General features: G+C 47.4%; 1 protein-coding gene across 2 annotated transcripts in view; it reads left to right on the top strand.

The window, feature by feature from the left end:
• DOP1B (DOP1 leucine zipper like protein B) overlaps window positions 1–20,118 on the top strand; it is a 124,134-nt gene that overhangs the window by 85,701 nt on the left and 18,315 nt on the right. Inside the window, exons 13-25 of one of the 2 annotated variants that reach the window (XM_069760768.1) lie at window positions 4–195; window positions 410–1,055; window positions 2,115–2,386; window positions 2,657–2,809; window positions 3,362–3,462; window positions 3,552–3,742; window positions 4,668–6,267; window positions 7,438–7,549; window positions 7,773–7,958; window positions 9,403–9,528; window positions 10,030–10,164; window positions 10,251–10,306; window positions 12,429–12,533. In XM_069760768.1, coding sequence (XP_069616869.1) covers window positions 4–195; window positions 410–1,055; window positions 2,115–2,386; window positions 2,657–2,809; window positions 3,362–3,462; window positions 3,552–3,742; window positions 4,668–6,267; window positions 7,438–7,549; window positions 7,773–7,958; window positions 9,403–9,528; window positions 10,030–10,164; window positions 10,251–10,306; window positions 12,429–12,533 — 3,875 coding nt within the window. Of the gene's footprint in view, window positions 1–3; window positions 196–409; window positions 1,056–2,114; window positions 2,387–2,656; window positions 2,810–3,361; window positions 3,463–3,551; window positions 3,743–4,667; window positions 6,268–7,434; window positions 7,550–7,772; window positions 7,959–9,402; window positions 9,529–10,029; window positions 10,165–10,250; window positions 10,307–12,428; window positions 12,534–20,118 lie in introns of both variants that reach the window. The other variant, XM_069760767.1, reaches the window with a different exon arrangement.

Raw genomic sequence — 20,118 nt, 5'->3', positions numbered from 1 at the left:
CAGGAACTCTACTCTGAAGTCCAGACTCAGTACCTACCGCAGATGCTCAGCTACATGGCTCAGTCTCTATCGGAGAACATGGACGCGCTCAGCCTGCCGGAGCTGACCCAGGCGCTGAAGACGTGTTTCAAGGTCCTCAGTAAGGTGCAGATGCCTCCGGCGTACCTGGACATGGACCCCGTGAGCCCGGACAGTGTAAGTAATCTGTTCTAATGGAGTCACTCTTACTTATTATAATGGGCCACTGTGCATTAAAATCAATTGCACGTGATCTGTGCCTTTTTGTTTTTTTTGCCTGCCTATAGTCCTCCAGGAACCGCTCCTCTGATCTCCCAGCACAATAATGTAATACATGTGACCACTGCAGCCGATCATGTGCATCTATACTCTTTTTTTTTTTTGTTGACAGAGTCCATCCAAAGAGTCACTGAAACATAAAAGCAGCGATGAAACCGAGGTGGAGGTGGGAGAAGATCCGATATTCCCTCCCTTAAAATCCGAAGACAGCGGAATTGGCCTGAGCGCCTCATCCCCGGAGCTGTCCGGATATCTCCGTATGCCCAAAGTGTGCCCAGAAAAGGATGACGTCTGGAAGAAGGGAGGCAGCGTCCAGAAGACCCTGCACTGCATACAGGACCTGGTGGCCAACTTTGCCAGCAGACATCTGTTCGGCTTACAACTGAGCAACGGGATCAGCTCCCACAATAAAGAGGAATCCGTGAAGAGGAAGGGGCACTGGGAACCCAAGCCGATCACCGCGCCGCAGTTCAAGCAGATGCTGACGGATTTCTTCACTCCGCGGCTTCCGGTATCGAAACTGAAGAGCGATAAGGTGGAGCATTCTCCATCCCACGGCCCCAGTAAGAGAGGTAATAAAGGGTCAGACGAGGAGTGGGACATTGACCGCTACATCCAGAACATGGGCCAGATGTCTGAAGACTGCCGGGAGGCCTTTGCTGCCGCCTGTCACTTCCTGCTGGATTGCGCCACCTTCCCGGTCTATCTGTCAGAAGAAGAGATGGAACAGATATACTCATCCCTGGTCCAAGTGCCCGGTAAGAGGACAGCAGTCAGAATTCCCTGTCACGTGACATATTTCATTCCTCCTACTATTGCCTTGTGGTGCAGGTGCCTGTAGTGTTATACAGCCGGCACCTGCCTCCATCAGCAGCGATCAGAGCGAGCTCTGATCTCTGCTCTTTAATCACTTAATTGCTGCTATCAATCTGACAGTGGCATTTCAGTGTGTACATACATATAAAGGAAAAATGTGAAGCAGAACTTCAAAGATTTCTTAAAGAATAAGGTGGACTTTATTAGGCCCACATGGCGTGACGACGTTTCGGCTCACACTGAGCCTTTATCAAGCCTTTATAGTGCTGCTTCACATTTTTCCTTCCTATAAAGTTGACAAGCATACAGATTTTTTTGGCGGAAAGCCGTTGCACCCACTTGTCTGAAAAGTGTGCTGTTCCATTTTTTTTTTCACTTGGAATTGTTTTTCTCCACTTTTTTTTAATTACATTTATTGACGAACTTAATGGTGTCATTCAAAACCACAGTTCGTCCTGTTAAAAAAAATTTTTTTAAAAATTATAAATTTGTCATAAAAATTTTAAAAAAAAGTTATGGCTCTTATATGAAGGGGAGGGGAAAAAAAAACATAATATGAAAGCAAAAAAAATAAAAATTTACCTTTTGGCTTAAAGGAACACTCCACTTCTTCCTGACATATTTACAACATTTCCCAGTTTAATTTTACATATAGAGTTGGAAATCGCTGTGGTCACTGCTACCTTGAGACATCAAAAGATTTCCTTTTCTTGTAACCCAGCTAAACCCTGGTTTACTGTTTCCAGAAACTAAATGTATCATTCTGCCGGATTCTACAGGACAGTGGATTCTACAGGACAGTGGACTAAGGGAGTTTAGTTGTGCAGGTCACATGACTGCAGAGAACTGATAGGCAATATTCAGATCTTCTTTTCTTTCTCTTTGGATGTGAACCGAGAAGAAAACGACATGAATCTGAATTTGGTACTAGACGTGTGCTTATTACCAGCCCTGACCCTATTATTTAGGAGATTTGGTGACACTTGCATTTGTACTACCAGGGTCTGGTGATGCCGGGTTCCCGCTGTGGTTCAAGTCCCTAATGACGGTCTGCTGCTGCGTGAAGGATTGCTACATTCAGAACGTTGCCATTTCCACCCTTTTGGAAGTCGTGAATCACTCGCAGTCCCTCTCGCTGGTCATGGAAGACCGAATAAAGCGCTCAAAAATGGCCGGCTACAGCGAGGTGTTTGGAAAGTTGCAGATGGTCACCGTTCCACCCGTCCCTCCGGGAGTCCTCAAACTTATAGCAGAGAAGACAGACTTTTACCCTGTAAGTCTTAAGATTCAGTGAAAGTCTTTTATTTGCAACTAATCATTCGTTTATCCCCCAAAAAAAACATGTCTTTCCGTTTGGTGGTGACTATGGCGATACATTGTGGAGCTGCGGACATAAAACGGTAGCGGGTTTTTAACCCAAACTATTTGCAAAGGTGCTTTTATCTTTTCATAACAATAAAGAAAAATGTATCAAAATGCACAAAGTGAATATATGACCTAAAATAGATGTTAAAGAGCCGGTCTGGCCTCTGTTGTACCCCAGAGGGTGGCTCATGTGCTGTGGAACCAGCTGAACATGGAGACCAGAGAACATCACATCACCTGCGTGGAGCTGTTCTACAGGCTGCACTGCCTGGCTCCGTCCGCCAATATCTGCGAGGAGATCATCTGCCAGACGCTGCTGGATAATGATAAGGTGAGGCCGGGGGGACACTCATGTATTTGGCCCCCACAAGTCTCGTAGGAGGCCAATAATTGCCTACCCCTGAATGAGGCAGTACGTTTGCTTTGATCCCGGCCGCTCATTAGAGAATGCGGCCGTCAATCACAGCTGTTGTGCTCTTCATACAGACGTCCATTTTTCAGGCACATGTTCTACCTGTGTGTTTTTTGGATCCATGGTGCCATTCTTGTCTTTTATTTTTTTTTTCGGACCGAGTGTCCAATAAAAGGATTAAAAAAATGGCCACATCTTTGGTTTGAGTCGTGTATCAATGCAAGTCAATGGGTCTGTAATAAAGCCGGATATCGCTCGGACGCCATCTCTGTGCTGTCTGTTTTTTGGGCAGGAGAATAATTGTTGCCCCTTTGGATCTACTGTTCAAAAATAGCCAAATATCTAATCCAGCTCGCTGATGTAAAGGGATCCGTGTCTTCTCATATTTAAAAAAAAAAAAAATGGAGGCGTGAATGAGGCCTTAAGCGTGGATTCTGGATCCCACAGTCCAACATGTCTCGTACTTTGCAGGTGATCAGACTGGAGGCGCTGTTCCGCTTCTCTGTGATCTGGCACCTGACCAGGGAGATACAAGGCAGCCGTGTGACATCCCATAACAGATCCTTCGACAGGTGACGGAGATATTTTTGCCTTACAGACATGGCGGCTGTGACTCTCCACTCTTTTATCTGATGCGTTATTCATCCTTTGTGTTCTGCAGGTCTCTCTTTGTGGTTCTGGACAGTCTGAACTGCGCGGATGGAGCCATCGGTGCCGCCGCTCAGGGCTGGTTGGTACGGGCGCTCTCTTTAAATGATGTCGCCAGGATCCTAGAACCCGTCCTGTTACTTCTGCTGCATCCTAAGACCCAAAGGACGTCCATTCAGAGCATTAAGCAGAAAAACTCCTCAGGTACGACAGACGCTTATCACTCCGCGTCGGCCATACTGTCCTCGCTGATATATAGGGCTGACATACTGGTTTACATCACGGTGGAGACTCCTGTTTTCACTACTTTATTAGGGCACGTTCCGATATTAGAGGGGCCACCTCCTAGCCATCAAGGACTGCACCGGTTAAGATTCTTAAAACGGTTCTCCGTAAACAACATATCAATTACTGAGACCCTCCATTGATTCTAAGAACGTGGGTCACAAAGTCCCCAGTGTGAATGGAGCAGTAATAACGATGTCCGACCACAGCTTCTTTCACGGCCAATAGTGCTGATGGTCACATCTGTTCTCCACTACCTCGTTCACACGGGGGTCTTTGAAACCGTCATTCTCAGGAGGATTGTTTGGTGTCTCAGCAGTCGGACCCCCAACAATCATCTTGTGGATAAGTGATAAACGTTGTTTATCTTCACATGCCGGCCCACAGGACCACTTACCACTTCCCTACTATTACTTTTCTCGGGGTGATAATATAAACCCCTTAAAAGAGTTTTCTCAAAATTAAAAGTCATTGCCTATCTATAAGATAACTTGGTGGTCCGACCTCTGGGGCTTTCAGTTTTCCAAGAAGATCAAATGCACCTTTACGTCATTCATTCCAGCGGTGGGACACCCAACTGATCAGTAAGTCATCCCCTATATTATACGTAGGGGATTACTTTGGAAGCAATGTGTCCTATAATTGGCTGGTTGCTTTAGGTCCATTTGGTGAAACCCCTCGTGATTGGGTAGGGTGACCTGAGGAAGCTCCATTTTCAGGACTCGATCAGTAGCTTTCCACTGATAGGAAGATTAACAGAATGGATGTGCATATAATATACAGTTGTGTCCATGCCAATATTTCCATTTCTTCATCGTTATGTATGTTCCTGTTTTATATACAGAAGAAATCAGCTACTGGTGCAGACGGAAGAGATCTTCCTTGAAAGACAGCGCAACATGTCCTGACTATCCCGAGAGTAATTCAGATGAGAATCTCCCTCAGTTTAACACAGTGGACAGAGAGGCCATCTGGGCCGAGGTGGAAAAGGATCCCGAGAAGATGAAAAATGAGTTGACCGATCACCACATTTCAGAGTGCGCTGTGCCTCCATTCTGCGAGGACGATGACAAGGAGGACAGTGAGCACACAGAATCTGCAGACACCAGCATGGGGCAAAGTGCCAGTGAAAACACGTCTTCCTTTAACCCCAGCTCCATAGACTCAAGTAACGACCAACGCTGGAGTAACGGAGATAGTATGGACAGGCAGGGGTCTTCTAGGTCCTTTTGCCAGCCCAATATGTCCTGTATGGATGTGGCTAGACCTGCAGCGTTGCTACACTTAGTACGTACAGAATCCGATGTCACGCAGACCTCAGAGTCGCTTTCTAGTGACGACGAGGCAGAGCTGGAGCTTCAGGCCATCAGGACATCCAAGCTTCTGAAGCAGCAGAAGGAAAAGGAAGAATTAATCGAAGCCCTTTTCAAGCACATCCTCCTATATCTGCAGCCTTACGACTCTAAGAGGGTGCTGTATGCTTTCTCAGTGTTGGAGGCTGTTCTAAAAACCAACCCTAAAGAGTTTATTGAAGCCGTCGCCAGCACCAGTATGGACACCAGCTCTACCGCACACCTCAACCTAATATACAACCTTCTGGCACGCCACCAAGAAGCTCTGGTCGGGCAAAGCTTCTACGGCAAGCTTCAGACTCAGTCGCCATCCGTGTGCCCTCATTCTCTTTTGATTGATCTCCTGACGTACCTGTGCCTAAGCTTTTTGCGTTCTTATTACCCGTGCTACCTGAAGGTGAGTCACAGGGACGTGCTTGGCAATCGAGACGTACAAGTGAAAAGCGTAGAAGTCCTCATCAGGGTGATATCACAGCTGGCCGCCGTAGCCAAGAACTCGGAAGGGAAGAACGTGGACTTCATCCACCACTTACTAGAGAGATGCAAAGTTCAGGAGTTTGTGCTTTTGTCCTTGTCGGCTTCCATGTATACGAGTCAGAAGAAATACGAGCTCGTGTCTCACGGCGCCAACAGAGACCTGACCGATGACGGCTTGTTCGAGGAGAGCGTCATAAATTTTGGCCAAGACCAGATCTGGAGCGAGCATCCTCTTCAGATTGAGCTGCTGAAGCTTCTTCAGGTTTTGATCGTCCTGGAGCATCACTTGCGGCAATTACAAGAAGACCCGGATTCTCCGGTAGACCTATCTAAGGAATGGCATCGGGGGCAGAATTTTCAGCAGTCTATTAACGCCATGCAGTACGTGCAGTCACACGCCATAACCTCACAAGGATTGTTTGTGTCCGCGGTCGTCAGGGCATTACGCCCAGAGTACGGCTACGGCATGCACCCTCCATGGGTGGCTTTGGTCACGTCATCTTTGCCTTATTTTGGCAAATCTCTAGGACTGACCGTCGCTCCATTCGTGGCCCAGATATGTAAGAATTTGGATGAACTTGTGAAGCAATATGAAAATGAATCAGTCAAAATGAGGTACGTTCACCCCACAAGCTGTAAATGATTAGACACTTATTTTAAGCAATTTTAAACACTTATTCATTAATCGACCCAACTTTTAATTTGTGGTGTGGTGACTTTGTTTTGGCTTTGGTGATGTAATTTCTTTTTTAACTTTTTTTTTTGTTTTATAATTTTTTTTCTATTTTTAAAGAGCAACTTCACTTTTGTTGTTTTTTTTTTTAAATTTTTTTTTTTTTTTTTACCATCAACTCCATGCAGATCAGTGGAGGTTCTGTTCTCTCAATGGACCATTTAGAAATGTGAAGCTCAGGAGACACAAGCGTATGGAACGGGAGAAAGGATTTAATATGGAGTTTATAGGCGTCCAATATTTTATTAGGCCACTTTTCACTGTCACTGTAACTGGGGCTCCGTAGAAGCCCTGGTTATAGTGGAAAACAGCCCACTGTAGGGACATTTGTCACTGTCAGCGCAGATCAGAAACGGATAAGATCTAGCAAACTACACCATGCTGGGAAAACCCTCCAACATGAGGGCCCCCTTCAAGCATTGTGTTTAATTTGTCCTCTGCTCATGGCTAGAGTTGTGCTTTTTTTGCCTCCTGAGCAGTATTTTAATCAAATAGTGGGGTTCTCAACGCTGGGACCCCCATTGATCTACATATAATTAAAGGGCTTAAAAGATTTACAAAGTTTTGTTACTTTTAAGATTTTATTTTGCCATTTTCCACTGTAACTCGGGTATCCACGTGCGGCCCCAGTTACAGAGGAAAGAAGCCCACTATAATGATGTTAGTCACTGGTTTAGCTGATCAGGTACCGATGAGACCTAGCAGTTAACACCATATTGGGGGTCCTGACAATGACGTGATCACTAGCTGTATTCATTGCATAGAGCGAGGTCGGCTGCAAATGAGAAGACAGAAGTGGTTACTAACGTCGTCTGTCTTCTTGAGGTCCTTGCTGACTCTGCTGGACTGCAGGAACTTTACACCCACTCCATAGATTTATAGAGGAGCCCGTACATTCACAGCACATGGTCATGAAAACAAAATAATGACCTCAATGGATGGATGCACAGAGAGGGGTATATAAATGTATGAACTGACGGAGGGGGTAAGTGGATGGATGGAATCCAAAAACGTGTAAATGAGAAAATCTCACGGTGGATTTCTCCCAGCAGCTCGGCTTGCAAAAAAGAGAACATTTCCCCAGATTACCCCCTCACCCTCCTGGAGGGACTCACCACTATTGGTCATTTCTGCCTCTTGGATCATCCCGCTCACACAAAGAAGGTATGTTCTATCCTTTCTGGTTGATTTTTCTTTTGGTGCCATCAGTTTATACATTTCTTATATCGTAGACACACTTGACGGGTGGATGTCAGAGTTACAGGGGTGTCCTCTCTCCCCATCGTAAATTCCAATGTGCACTTTTACCTCTTCGTAAAAATTCTCAAGAACGAACAGATTTTTAATGTTACAGAATATTATATGTTATTCTATTTCTCGCCCGCAGTCGTCCTCTTCTGATCCGTCTAATCTTAAGAACGCCCGGCTCGCTCTCCTGGAGGAACTGCCACGCATCGTTAACAGCTTGTCTCAGCTATGGAGCGTCATTAGCAGGCAGGAGAGGGAGCGCAGGCCCTCCGATCTGCTGGGGACAAGAAAAGGCTCGTCCTCCGTCTATTTCAAAACCACAAAAGTAAGAGACGAGATCTCTGAGCGTAAGGCTGCCTAGGCGTGTGATCGATCGCCTCTTATGGAGGAGCGCGCTGTTAATATGCAGGAGCTGTTAGAAAACTCAAAAAAGTGCAAAAAGAAGTATTAGTAATAGTAAAAAGGATTTCTAAAATCCAGCAAATTGTAACTACATGACATTTTATTCTGTGACTCCAATGGCAGCAGTCCCTATTCCCTAATGTACACTGACGATATATTCCTTATGATATATTCCGGATTTGCACGCAGGCACTGCGATGGGGTAATACAGAACCCCACTTTTTGCACATGTGAATTGGAGCACTGCATATTTGTTTCTTTACAGATAGATCCAGTGTATTGATAGATGCATGAAGTAGGCGGATATGAGAAGGGTAGATACATAGATAGATGGTCATTTTCCCGTCTTACGAGTCCACTGCCTCAGTGTTAGTCTTGTCCGTCGTCCGTACAGCACACGGCACTGATTGGCCCCATGAGACGCTCGTCACTCGGCTCCAGGGAGAACCTGGCACAGAGCAGAGGACTCCAGGATTTAGGGATCATTATTGGAGATCATTTAGTCCACATGTTGGGTTAGAGGCGAACAGCTATGGCTGGTTTCACAGTTGCGTTTTTTGCTGCTGCGTTTTAGCGCAAAAAAAGCATGCGTTTTTTTTTCTGTACTTAACATTAAAAACGCATGCGTTTTTTTGCATGCGTTTTGCTGACGCACGCGTAGTTTCTATGCTCGCGTTTTGTTGCGGAAATGCAACCTGTAGTAATTTCTAGCGGCGTTTTTTTGCTGCAAAAAAAGTATTGCTGTCTATGTAAACGCATGCGTTTTTAAGCACATGCGTTTCAATAGAAAAACACAAGAATACACACTGATAAGCCACCCCCCAACCCTAACCCTAAAGAGATCCTAACCCTAACCCTAGGGATCCTAACCCTAACCCTAGGGATCCTAATTCTAACCCTAGGGACCCCAACCCTAAGGGTTAGGACCCTAACCCCTAGGGTTAGGTCTAGGGTTAGGATCCCTAGGGTTAGGTTTAGGATCCCTAGGGTTAGGGTTAGGATCCCTAGGGTTAGGGTTAGGATCCCTAGGGTTACTAGGGATCCTAACCCTAGCTATTTCTGTTTATAGTGAGTTTTCTAGTTGATTTTGATGATTGGCAGCTGTCACACACTTCTCATCATGCGTTTCAAAAACGCAAACGCAGGAAAAAGCGCATGTAAACGCGTCAAAACGCCGCGTTTTTTTTACATGCAAAAACGCATGCGTGTAAAAAACGCAGCGTTTGCACACGTTTACATTCGTTTTTTGCACCACCTGCATTTTTTAACGCAAATGTGAAACTAGCCTAATTTGTAGCCATATTCCTGATCTCTCGGTGTCAGACATATGTGGCCGCATCTTGATGGCGTTATCTTCTACGTTACAGACGCTGAAGCAGAAAATCTTGGACTTTCTGAACCCGCTGACGGCTCATCTCGGGGTGCAGCTCATTGCGGCTGTCGCTGCCGTGTGGAAGAGGAAAAGATTCCACAAGGCTCAGAGTAAAGCCAAGGTGAGACCCTGCACTGTGCGCCACGCTGGTGTTTTAGGACATTTTTCTATTCTAATGTCCGGGATCAGAGGGGTCTCCGTTCCTGACTGGATTAACGAGGGGCTTAACCCTTTGATCCGGCCTTGGTGACGCTGTCTGATAATGCGAGACCCCTGTGTACTCTCAGCCCCCAAACTTAAGACTGTCAGCACATATTAAGGGTTACCCTAAGAGACTCCGATCATGCTGTATTTTCTTGCAATGGAATTTACGACCAGGAAACGTGGAAAGTTGCAGAAAATTTGGGGTGAAAACTGAACAAGTGTCCCCTAATATGATACTACACCATAAAGAAGTCTTCGTAGCCCCTCATTGGGATTTAAATAATAATAATAAAAAAGTAATAAAATAAAAATTTGAAAAATGAAAAAAAATGAGCTGGTTATTAAGGGGTGAATCAGGGTCCCCTCTAACAAGCGGACCGTCCGATAATTGTCACCGGCGTCTGATTCTTCCCTGCAGATCATCCCGGTGCCCAGCGAGTCGCAGCTGACGCTGGTCGACCTGGTGTGCGCCCTGAAGACGCTGAGGACGGACACCATTTTGCAGCTTGTGAAGGAGGTGGTGAAGAAGCCTCCTCAGATAAAAGGAGACGAGGTACTGGCGGGACTTGGATCCGCTTTCATGTTTCGGATGACATCTCCCATCGTTTTCTAATTGTGATTCTTCTCCGATTTCTCTAGAAGACGTCACTGGTCGACATCCCGATGCTCCAGTTCAGCTTTGCGTTTATACAGAGGTGGGCGTTGTGGGGTGTTTAGTGGCCATGCCTGACCGCGGGTCCTCGCTTTATTGCCACCTCCGCAGATCTGTGCGTGATGTGCAGTACACACGTATAGCCTGTAGGTGGCGATTGTGTCTTTATTGTCATCTACGCACAGGCTCCGCTGTCCACATCGGCCGGCCGTACAAAAAAAGCTCATATATATTATTATTATTATTATTATTATTTTCAGCTGACGAGCTCACACGGACTGAAAAATAAAAAATGTTCCGGTCATGGGAAAACGACTATAGCAGCAATATGCGTGTCAATGCACTTTGAACGGCTTCTTCACACCCTTAATGCACTTTTGGTCTGATTTCCGTATAGCTGATTTTACTAGATTTTTCAAGACTCACACATCAGATCTCTACAAAGAAGCTATCATTTTAATTGGAAGACAAACATCTATTAGAGTCATCCCCATTACTGCCGCATGCGAAAAGATAGATTACCAAGTTCCTTATTTTCACTTTAAATAGTTAAAACGACGTTTAGTCTTTAAGGTCCTCACATACATTGGATTAAAGTCAGCCAAACCAACCAATTTCTTTCTTTTTATAATTAATTTTTTATTAAGTTTTATACATTTTTATCAATCAGAAAATTCAGATTTTTAACAATCAAAATAGACAAAAAAAAAGATTCGATGAGGATGGGGGAACATTAGAGTTTAACTGATCTAAAACGTTTCTCTCTATGGGCATCATAACATATTGCAAACTAAAACAATAAAAGACTTAAGTTCCATATAAAAAAAAACTTAGAATATAAGTTACACCTGATGCCATAATGAACCAATCCACATCTGCTTATTAAATTCACATTTGTTACTTAACAATTGACAAACAGAAGACAGGACACGTACATTAATGGGTGGGAAAAGGGTTCAGTAATCCAAAAAGGTCCTAGATATTGTTTTGAGCCCAGAAATCGTCCCAGGGAGCCCTCAGAGCATCAAGTCTGTCGCATTCATTAGAGCTGTCAGTGTTCCATGCTGAGAATATCCGCCATTCCATGTAATAAGTTCTGGTCAGAGGGAGGAGTGTTCTGTTTCCTTAGGAGATCGATCTTATATTGATTGATTCTCTTTATATAATGTGCAAATGGAGGATTTGGCTGCCTTGTCCCAAATACGGCTCAGTGGTTAGCACTGTACAGCGGACGGCACGGTGGCTCAGTGGTTAGCACTGTACAGCGGGCGGCACGGTGGCTCAGTGGTTAGCACTGTACAGCGGGCGGCACGGTGGCTCAGTGGTTAGCACTGTACAGCGGGCGGCACGGTGGCTCAGTGGTTAGCACTGTACAGCGGACGGCACGGTGGCTCAGTGGTTAGCACTGTACAGCGGGCGGCACGGTGGTTCAGTGGTTAGCACTGTACAGCGGACAGCACGGTGGCTCAGTGGTTAGCACTGTACAGCGGGTGACACGGTGGTTCAGTGGTTAGCACTGTACAGCCGGTGGCTCAGTGGTTAGCACTGTACAGCGGACAGCACGGTGGCTCAGTGGTTAGCACTGTACAGCGGGCGGCACGGTGGTTCAGTGGTTAGCACTGTACAGCGGGCGGCACGGTGGCTCAGTGGTTAGCACTGTACAGCGGGCGGCACGGTGGCTCAGTGGTTAGCACTGTACAGCGGGCGGCACGGTGGCTCAGTGGTTAGCACTGTACAGCGGGCGGCACGGTGGCTCAGTGGTTAGCACTGTTGCTTTGCAGCACTGGATTCCTGGGTTTAAATCCCACGAAGTACAGCATCTGCAAGGAGTTTCTGTTCTCCCCGTGTTTGTGTAGTTTTCCTCCCACTACTGATGGGGAATTTTTATTGTGAGCCCCAATCGGGACAGTGAGGCTATTATCTGGAATTAAAAAGCGAGTACCGTAATATAAAAAATTGTCCAGGGAAGAGAAGGATCTGACCCGTTTGTTTTCAGGGGGGATAAGCCGATGGCAGAGGAGTCTGTCTGATGAACACTCATCTTGGCCGAGCGTTCATGAGTATGGGGAAGTCTGGAGAGACAGCTGTCTGACGAACGACGGTTTAGCTGACCGTTCTCTGCTGCATGGCCGGCTTTACACTGCCCTTTCCTTTCTCATTTCTAGGCTCTCCCCATCCGACATGCAGGAAAACTTCCAGTCATTGCTGATTCTGTTGAAAGAATCCGTCCCTTTAAATCTGGCTCCTCCAGGATTCTTCCTGCTCCTGAGGTAAGCGAAATATCACTGGGGATCATCTCTAGATTCTGCTGATGGATATCTCCCAGCCCTAACGAGTAAGAGAGCTGTCACACAGACCGCTCTCCAGCGACCAACGATGCCGGTAACCAGGGTAAACATCGGGTAACTAAGCGCAGGGCCGCGCTTAGTAACCCGATGTTTACCCTGGTTACCATGCTAAAAGTAAAAAAAAACAAACACTAGATACTTCCCTACCGCTGTCTGTCCTCCAGCGCTGCGCTCTGCTTCTCTGCTCTCCTCCTGTACTGTCTGGGAGCCGGAAAGCAGAGCGGTGACGTCACCGCTCTGCTTTCTGGCTCACAGCCAGTACAGGAGGAGTGCAGAGCACAGCGCTGGAGGACAGACGGCTGTAGGTAAGTATCTAGTGTTTGTTTTTTTTTACTTTTAGCATGGTAACCAGGGTAAACATCGGGTTACTAAGCGCGGCCCTGCGCTTAGTTACCCGATGTTTACCCTGGTTACCAGTGAAGACATCGCTGGATCGGTGTCACACACGCCGATCCAGCGATGTCTCCAGGGAGTCCAGCGACGAAATAAAGTTCTGGACTTTGTTCAGCGACCAACGATCTCCCAGCAGGGGCCTGATCGTTGGTCGCTGTCACACAGAACGATTTCATTAACGATATCGTTGCTACGTCACAAATAGCAACGATATCGTTAACAATATCGTTATGTGTGAAGGTACCTTAATGTAGTAGATGAGCGGATTTGGGATAACTGTTTCTGCCTCTTATCACACAAGATAAGATAAGATAAGAATGCCCGTAAAAGCAGTCGTTCCCCGTGGAGCAATTTCTCTATATACTACGTACATTATAAACATAAGCTTGTATGGTTCAAGAGATATAGGATAACATACGACGTGTGATATAGGACATATAAGATAGTATAAGGACTTAGGATATAAGACATATAAGATAATATAAGATGTGTGATATAGGATAATATAAAACGTGTGATACAGGACATATAGGATGATACAGGACATATAGGATAATATAAGACATGTGTTATAGGACATGTAGGATAATATAAGACGTGTGATAGAGGACATAGAATAATATAAGACGTGTGATATAAGACATGTAGGATAATATAGGACGTGTGATACAGGACATATAGGATATTATAAAACGTGACATAGGATAATATGAGATGTGTGATATAGGGTAATATAAGACATGATATAGGACATGTAGGATAATATAAGATGTGTGATATAGGATAATATAAGACGTGTGATATAGGCCATATAGGATAATATAAGATGTATGATACAGGACATATAGGATGATATAAGACGTGTGATATAGGACATAGGATAATATAAGATGCGTGATATAGGACATGTAGGATAATATAAGACGTATGATATAGGATAATATAAGATGTGTGATCAGGACATATAGGATCATATAAGACGTGTGATATAGGAAAATATAAGATGTATGATACAGGACATAGGATAATACACGACTTGTCATACAAGGCATATAATATAATATAAGACGTGATATAGGACATGTAGGATAATAAAAGAGGTGTGATATATAAGATGTGTGATATAGGACATATAGGATAATACAAGACGTATGATGCAGGACATATAGCATAATATAAGATGTGTGATATTGGACATATAGGATAATATAAGATGTGTGATATAGGATAATATAAGATGTGGGATATAGGACATACAGGATAATATAAGACTTGTGATGCAGGACATATAGGATATTATAAGACGTATGATACAGGACATATAGGATAATATAGGAAGTGTGATACAGGACATATGAGATAATAGGAGACGTGTGATATACGATAATATGAGACATGTGATATGCAGTCATGGCTGAAAGTGTTGGCACCTTTAAATTGTTTCAGAAAATGATGTTTTTCTCCCAGAAAATTATTGCAATTACTCCCTTTTTTCCTCATACACATGTTTATTTCATATGTGTGTATTGGACATAATTTCACACACAACCCCAAAAATGGTCCAGACAAAATTGTGGGCACATATCCAAAATTGTGGGTAAGCCATTTTGTTTCAAGCATGTGAAGCTTGTTCAAACTCACCTTTGGCAAGTAACAGGTGTGGGCCATATGAAAATTACACCTGAAACCAGATGAAAAGGGGAGAAGTTGACTCAATCTTTGCATTGTATGCCTAAGCATGGAGAACAGAGAGTGGAAGAGAACTGTCTGAGGACTTGAGAACCAAAATTGCTGAACAATATCAACAATCTCAAGGTTACAAATTAAATCTCCAGAGATCTTGATCTTCCTTTGTCCACGGTGCGTAGCATAATCGAAAAGTTTACAACATATGGCACTTTACAACCCATGGCACTGTAGCTAATCTCCCTGGACGTGGACAGCAGAGAAAAATTGATGAAAGATTACAACGCAGGATAGTCTGTATGGTGGATAAGTAGCCCCTATGAAGTTCCAAAGAAATTTAAGGTGTCCTGCAGGCTCAGGGTGCATCAGTGTCCGCATGAACTATCCGTCCACATTTGAATGAAATGACATGCTTTGGCAGGAGATCCAGGAGGATTCAAATGCTGACACAGACATAAAAAAGCTAGACTTCAGTGTGCCAAAATGTACATGAGTAAACCAAAGCCATTGTGGGAAAGCGTCTTGTAGACAGATGAGACCAAGATAGAGCTTTTTCTCTATCGCCTTTCATTGGGGGACACAGGAACCATGGGTGTATGCTGCTGCCACTAGGAGGCTGACACTATGCAAATAAAAAAGTTAGCTCCTCCTCTGCAGTGTACACCCTACCGACAGGAAGTAGGATATTCAGTTTAGCTTAGTGTCAGTAGGAGGTGGACACGGGTCTTTCATTAGACCCTTATCTACCTCAATGTGCGTCGTTTCTTTTCAGGTTTTTCCGGAGGCATACAGGGTGAACAGTCACACCTGTAGTCCCACAGTGCGGACTATGAGTACGGCGTGTACTGCCACCCCGTATCCTCATAGATCCCTCACCAGGACCAAGATCCTAGCACACAAGCGTGCTTAGAAGTCCGGTCCTGGCTCCGTCCCCCACCCACTCGCCCACCAGAACCTGTCGGTTGCGGAGACGAGGACGTCCATCAGCTCCCTGGACGTTTCATTCCTCTTCAGGTTAGTAACGACGTGGGATATTTAAGGTGAGTATTTTCCCCATTCCATCCCACCCCATACAGATCTTCTAAGGGGGGGATCCCACTGGTCGTCGCCCGTTTGCACGGGCAGCTGCACGCAGTTGCAGGGGCCTTTTTATCCGCGCGCACGGGCCAAGATCCCTTTACCGCACGGCGGCCGTGCTTTTCTGTCTGCCGCGCCGCTTCCATAGCTGCGGCCGTTCTGCCTCCTGTTCTGGCCCCTGCGACCGTACGATTCCGGCCGCCCTTAGCGCCATCTGTGCCAGCGCGGCGGCTCCCCTGCCATCTGTGCCAGCGCGGCGGCGTTTGCAGGCCGCCGCGCCACTTCTGGCCCCTGCGACCGTACGATTCCGGCCGCCCTTAGCGCCATCTGTGCCAGCGTGGCGGCTCCCCTGCCATCTTTGCCAGCGCGGCGGCATTTGCAGGCCGCCTCGCCGCTTCGGGCCCCTGCAGCCACGCTTCTCCGGCCGCTCTCTGCGGCCGTGATGCCTTTGTCCCAGGCTGCCCCGCCGCTTCATACCCGCGGCGCACAGCTTCGGCGCCGCGGTCTTGCACCGGTGGACGCCAGCCTCTAATTTAGGCCCCGGCTTTCCCCGGGGCCTACTTCCGGCCGCGACTCCGCCACTTCCTCCTTACATCAGGCGGGCTTTTCTCCTGCCCAACTGGTTCAAGTCGGTGAGCTCCGCCCACCAGCGCCATCCTGGCGGTTAGCCCAGCCCACTTTCTCCTGCGCCCCTGAAGTGGTTTTTCGGCACCAGGACCACTTTGCGCTGGCTCCTCAAAGCGCATAGCCTGGCGTCCTCATCCCTTGCGGCTCAGCATTGCAGCCGGTCCTGGACAGAAGAGTGTCCCAGAAGTCTGCTCTGTCTGCCTGCACCCCTGCGTTAAGGACCATCCACATCATGAGGTGCAGCTTTCCATCCATCACCTGTCGCACTGTTTGGCTCAAGAGTCATCAAAGAAGTCCCTTACGAGCCTGTCTTTTCAAGGTTCACGTCCTTTCGGTTCCAAGCTGGACCAAATTATTAAGGACGCCACTGGCGGCACCAGTCCCCTTCTCCAGACCTCGCCCACTTCCCCTTAGGCGGCTACTTCGGTCTTTTCAACCTTTTTCGTATTTTCGCGGCATCAGATTCCTCTTCGCAACAGCAGAGGCCACAGGCACGTTAAGAGAAGAAGGTATTCTTCGTCTCACTCTTTCCTGGCGTGCCCGCTACTCCTAAGGCGGATTATCCAGGTCCAGGACTGGAAGTTCCACCTAGGCATGACCCACGACTAGACCCCAGCCCGTTTCTCAGGCTGGGCAACCATCTCCTGTTCCTCAGGGACGTCTGGGTCTCCTCAGTAGAGGACGCATGGGCCAGGGCACTTGTTCCCTCTAGATACAAAATCTTCATTTCACGGTCCTGGGATCGTTTTCTTCAAATCCCAACCTCCAAGAGACCCCGCTCTAGTCCCGGGTTTCTTTACTGCCATTGTTTCCCTCCTTAAATCCGGGGTAATCGTTCCCGTCCCAGAACTGGAACGGTTCAACGGTTCACAGGCTTCTCTTCGAATCTTTTTGTACTGACAGAGGACGACAAGGTTCGTCCCAGTCCGGATCTCAATCTGCTGAACAGGAAGTTTCGTCGGAGACACTTCAGGATGATATTCTCTCGTTCAGTAATCGCTTCCATGGAGGCTCAGGAATTTCGGTTTCAGGCTCCCGAAAGTCTATCCATCTTTCCCGACATTCTAGCCGTTGCGGGTGGCTCGTCAACAGGAAGAAGTTCCATCTTGTTCAGCACCTCGTATCTCCGGGCATGTTCTTCGATACTTGTCAGACCAGAGTCTTCCTTCCCGAAGACAGGATATCCCTCCTTTGTCAGGAAGTTTGCTTGCTCCAGGGTTTTCGGCTCCCCTCCTTTCCGACGGGCCTTGAAGGCCCTAAGGAGGTTGGTTGCAACATCGGAAGCAATTTTCCCTTCGCCCGTTTCATTCAAGACTTCTTCGGCAGGCTATTCTATCACAGGGGATAGGTCTGTCTTTTCTCTGTATCGTCCGGTCCGGCTTTCTCCCGGGTCAAACGGTTCCTCGACTGGTGGCCGAGGTCACTTCTCTTATCCCAGAGTAGATCCTTCACAGCCTTCCTTCCAGTTCCCTGGCAGGTGGTGACGACGGACGCCAGCCCGCTCGGCGGAGGCGCGGGGCTTTGTTTCCTGTTCTTTCAGGGTTGTTGGTCGGCGCAGGAGTCCTCTTGGCCGATCAATGTCCTCGAGTTCCGGATCATCTTTCTGTCTTTCCTTCACTGGGTAAGGATTCTCAGCAGCCTGCCAATTCGAATCCAGACAGACAATGACACAGCAGTGGCATATGTCTACCACCAGGGGTGGACTCGGCGTTCCCTGGCCTCGGCCGAGATTCCAGGATCCTCCTTTGGACAGAGGCAACGGTCCTGGTGAGCTCCGCAGTGCATGTCCCCGGCATGGACTTTTAGGCCGCCGACTTCCTTGGCCGCGAGGGCCTCGCGGCGGGGGAAGGGTTCTTCAGGAGGTTTCCTATCGGATTGCCCTTCAATGGGGGACTCCAGAGGTGGACCTCATGGCGTCCTGATTGAACAGGAAGGCCCCTCGGGTCGGCCCAGGGTCCCGTGATCCTCTCACAGTGGTGTTGTCACTCTGGCCATTCCTTGGTCGCAGTTCGTGCTCCCCTATCGGTTCCCACGCCTTCCCTTGCTTTTCCAAGCTGTCGAAAAAGATCAAGGCGGGATGGGTGCCGGTCATTCTGATCGTCCTGGATTGGCACAGGAGGTCTTGGTCTGCAGACATCGTCAATCTTCTCGCGGACACCCCTGGTGCCTTCCAAACGGACCCGATATGCTGTCTCAGGGTCCGATCTGTCACCCGAATTATCGGTCGCTCAGTTTAACGGTGTGGCTGTGGACTCCACAGTTCTAAGAGCGTCCGGCCTTTCGGCCCAGATGAGCCACTCTATAATTCAGGCTGGGAAGCCTTCGTCTTCTTGCAGGATTTACTATCCTACCTGGAGGGCATACTTTCATTGATGCGAGTCCAACCGCTTTTCTCCTATGTCCTTTTTCCCTGCCTTCCATTTGGTTTTCCTTCAGGCAGGACTGGTTTCGGGCTTCGCTCTCAGTTCCCTAAAGGGCCAGGTTTCTGCGCTCTTCTTCCCTTTTAAGAAGGCGTTATCTTCTCAGCCACAGGTTACGACCTTCCTTCAAGGAGTAGCCCACACTGTCCCTCCGTACAGGGCCTCTGTGGATTCATGGGATTTAAAGGTTGTGTTGGTTGTTCTTAGGGGTTCCCCCTTTGAGCCTCTCAGGGAGTTTTCCCTGTCAGTTCTATCTCGGAAGGTGGCCTTTCTCAGGTGCATCTCTTCGATCCGCCGTGTTTTCGAGTTGGCGGCCATTTCTTGCCGACCTCCTTTCTTGATTTTCCACCAGGACAAGGTGGTCCCAGGCCTCCACCTTCCTTCCTTCCTTCCTTCCTTGGGGTGGTTTTCATCTTTCCACCTCAACGAGGACATCGTTCTACCTTTCCTTTGTCCAGCTCCGACTCATCCTCTGGAGTGATCGTTGAACAGGCTGGGCCTCGTCAGGGCAGTGAGGATCTCCCTGGCTAGCACAGCCGCTTTCCGAAAGATGGATTCTCTTTTCGCCATCCCTGATGGCGTGCGTAGAGGCCTGCCGGTTTCCAAGGCGACTATTGCTCACTCTATCAGAACGGCAACTTTCGAAGCTTACCGGGTCAAGAACAAGAGTGCCTCCTCCTGAGATAAAGCTCACTCTACCCGGGCAGTCGGCGCTTCCAGTGCGGTACGTCACGGGGCTTTTGCCGACGGCTTTGCAAAGCGGCAACCTGGTCTTCCATCCACACGTTTCGCCGAACTACGGCGGACTCCAGCCTGGGCAGAGGATCCTGCAGGCAGCAGTGGTGAGTCCTCGGACCTGATGGAAGTCTGTTTTTCCCACCCCAGGGACTGCTTTGGGACGTCCCATGGTTCCTGTGTCCCCCAATGAAAGGCGATCGAGAAAACAGGATTTTTGGTTGCTTACCGTAAAATCTGTTTCTCGGAGCCTTCATTGGGGGACACAGCACTCTCCCAAGTTGAACAGCTCTGTTTACTGTATACGTTTGAGTTCTTTGAACACTCTTTGAGTGTTTGAAACTGTTAATCTATGGAGCGCCGTGGAATTTGTTGGCGCTATATAAAGTTTATTATTATTATATTATTCTTTCTCTTTTACATGTTGCTTCTCCTACTGCTTTCTCACTAACTGAATATCCTACTTCCTGTCGGTAGGGTGTACACTGCAGAGGAGGAGCTAACTTTTTTATTTGCATAGTGTCAGCCTCCTAGTGGCAGCAGCATACACCCATGGTTCCTGTGTCCCC

Source organism: Ranitomeya imitator, chromosome 3 (genome assembly GCF_032444005.1).
Source record: "Ranitomeya imitator isolate aRanImi1 chromosome 3, aRanImi1.pri, whole genome shotgun sequence".
Classification (NCBI taxonomy): domain Eukaryota; kingdom Metazoa; phylum Chordata; class Amphibia; order Anura; family Dendrobatidae; genus Ranitomeya; species Ranitomeya imitator.
Note: the sequence above shows the minus strand (reverse complement) of the source record. Positions and strands in the feature narration are given on the sequence as shown.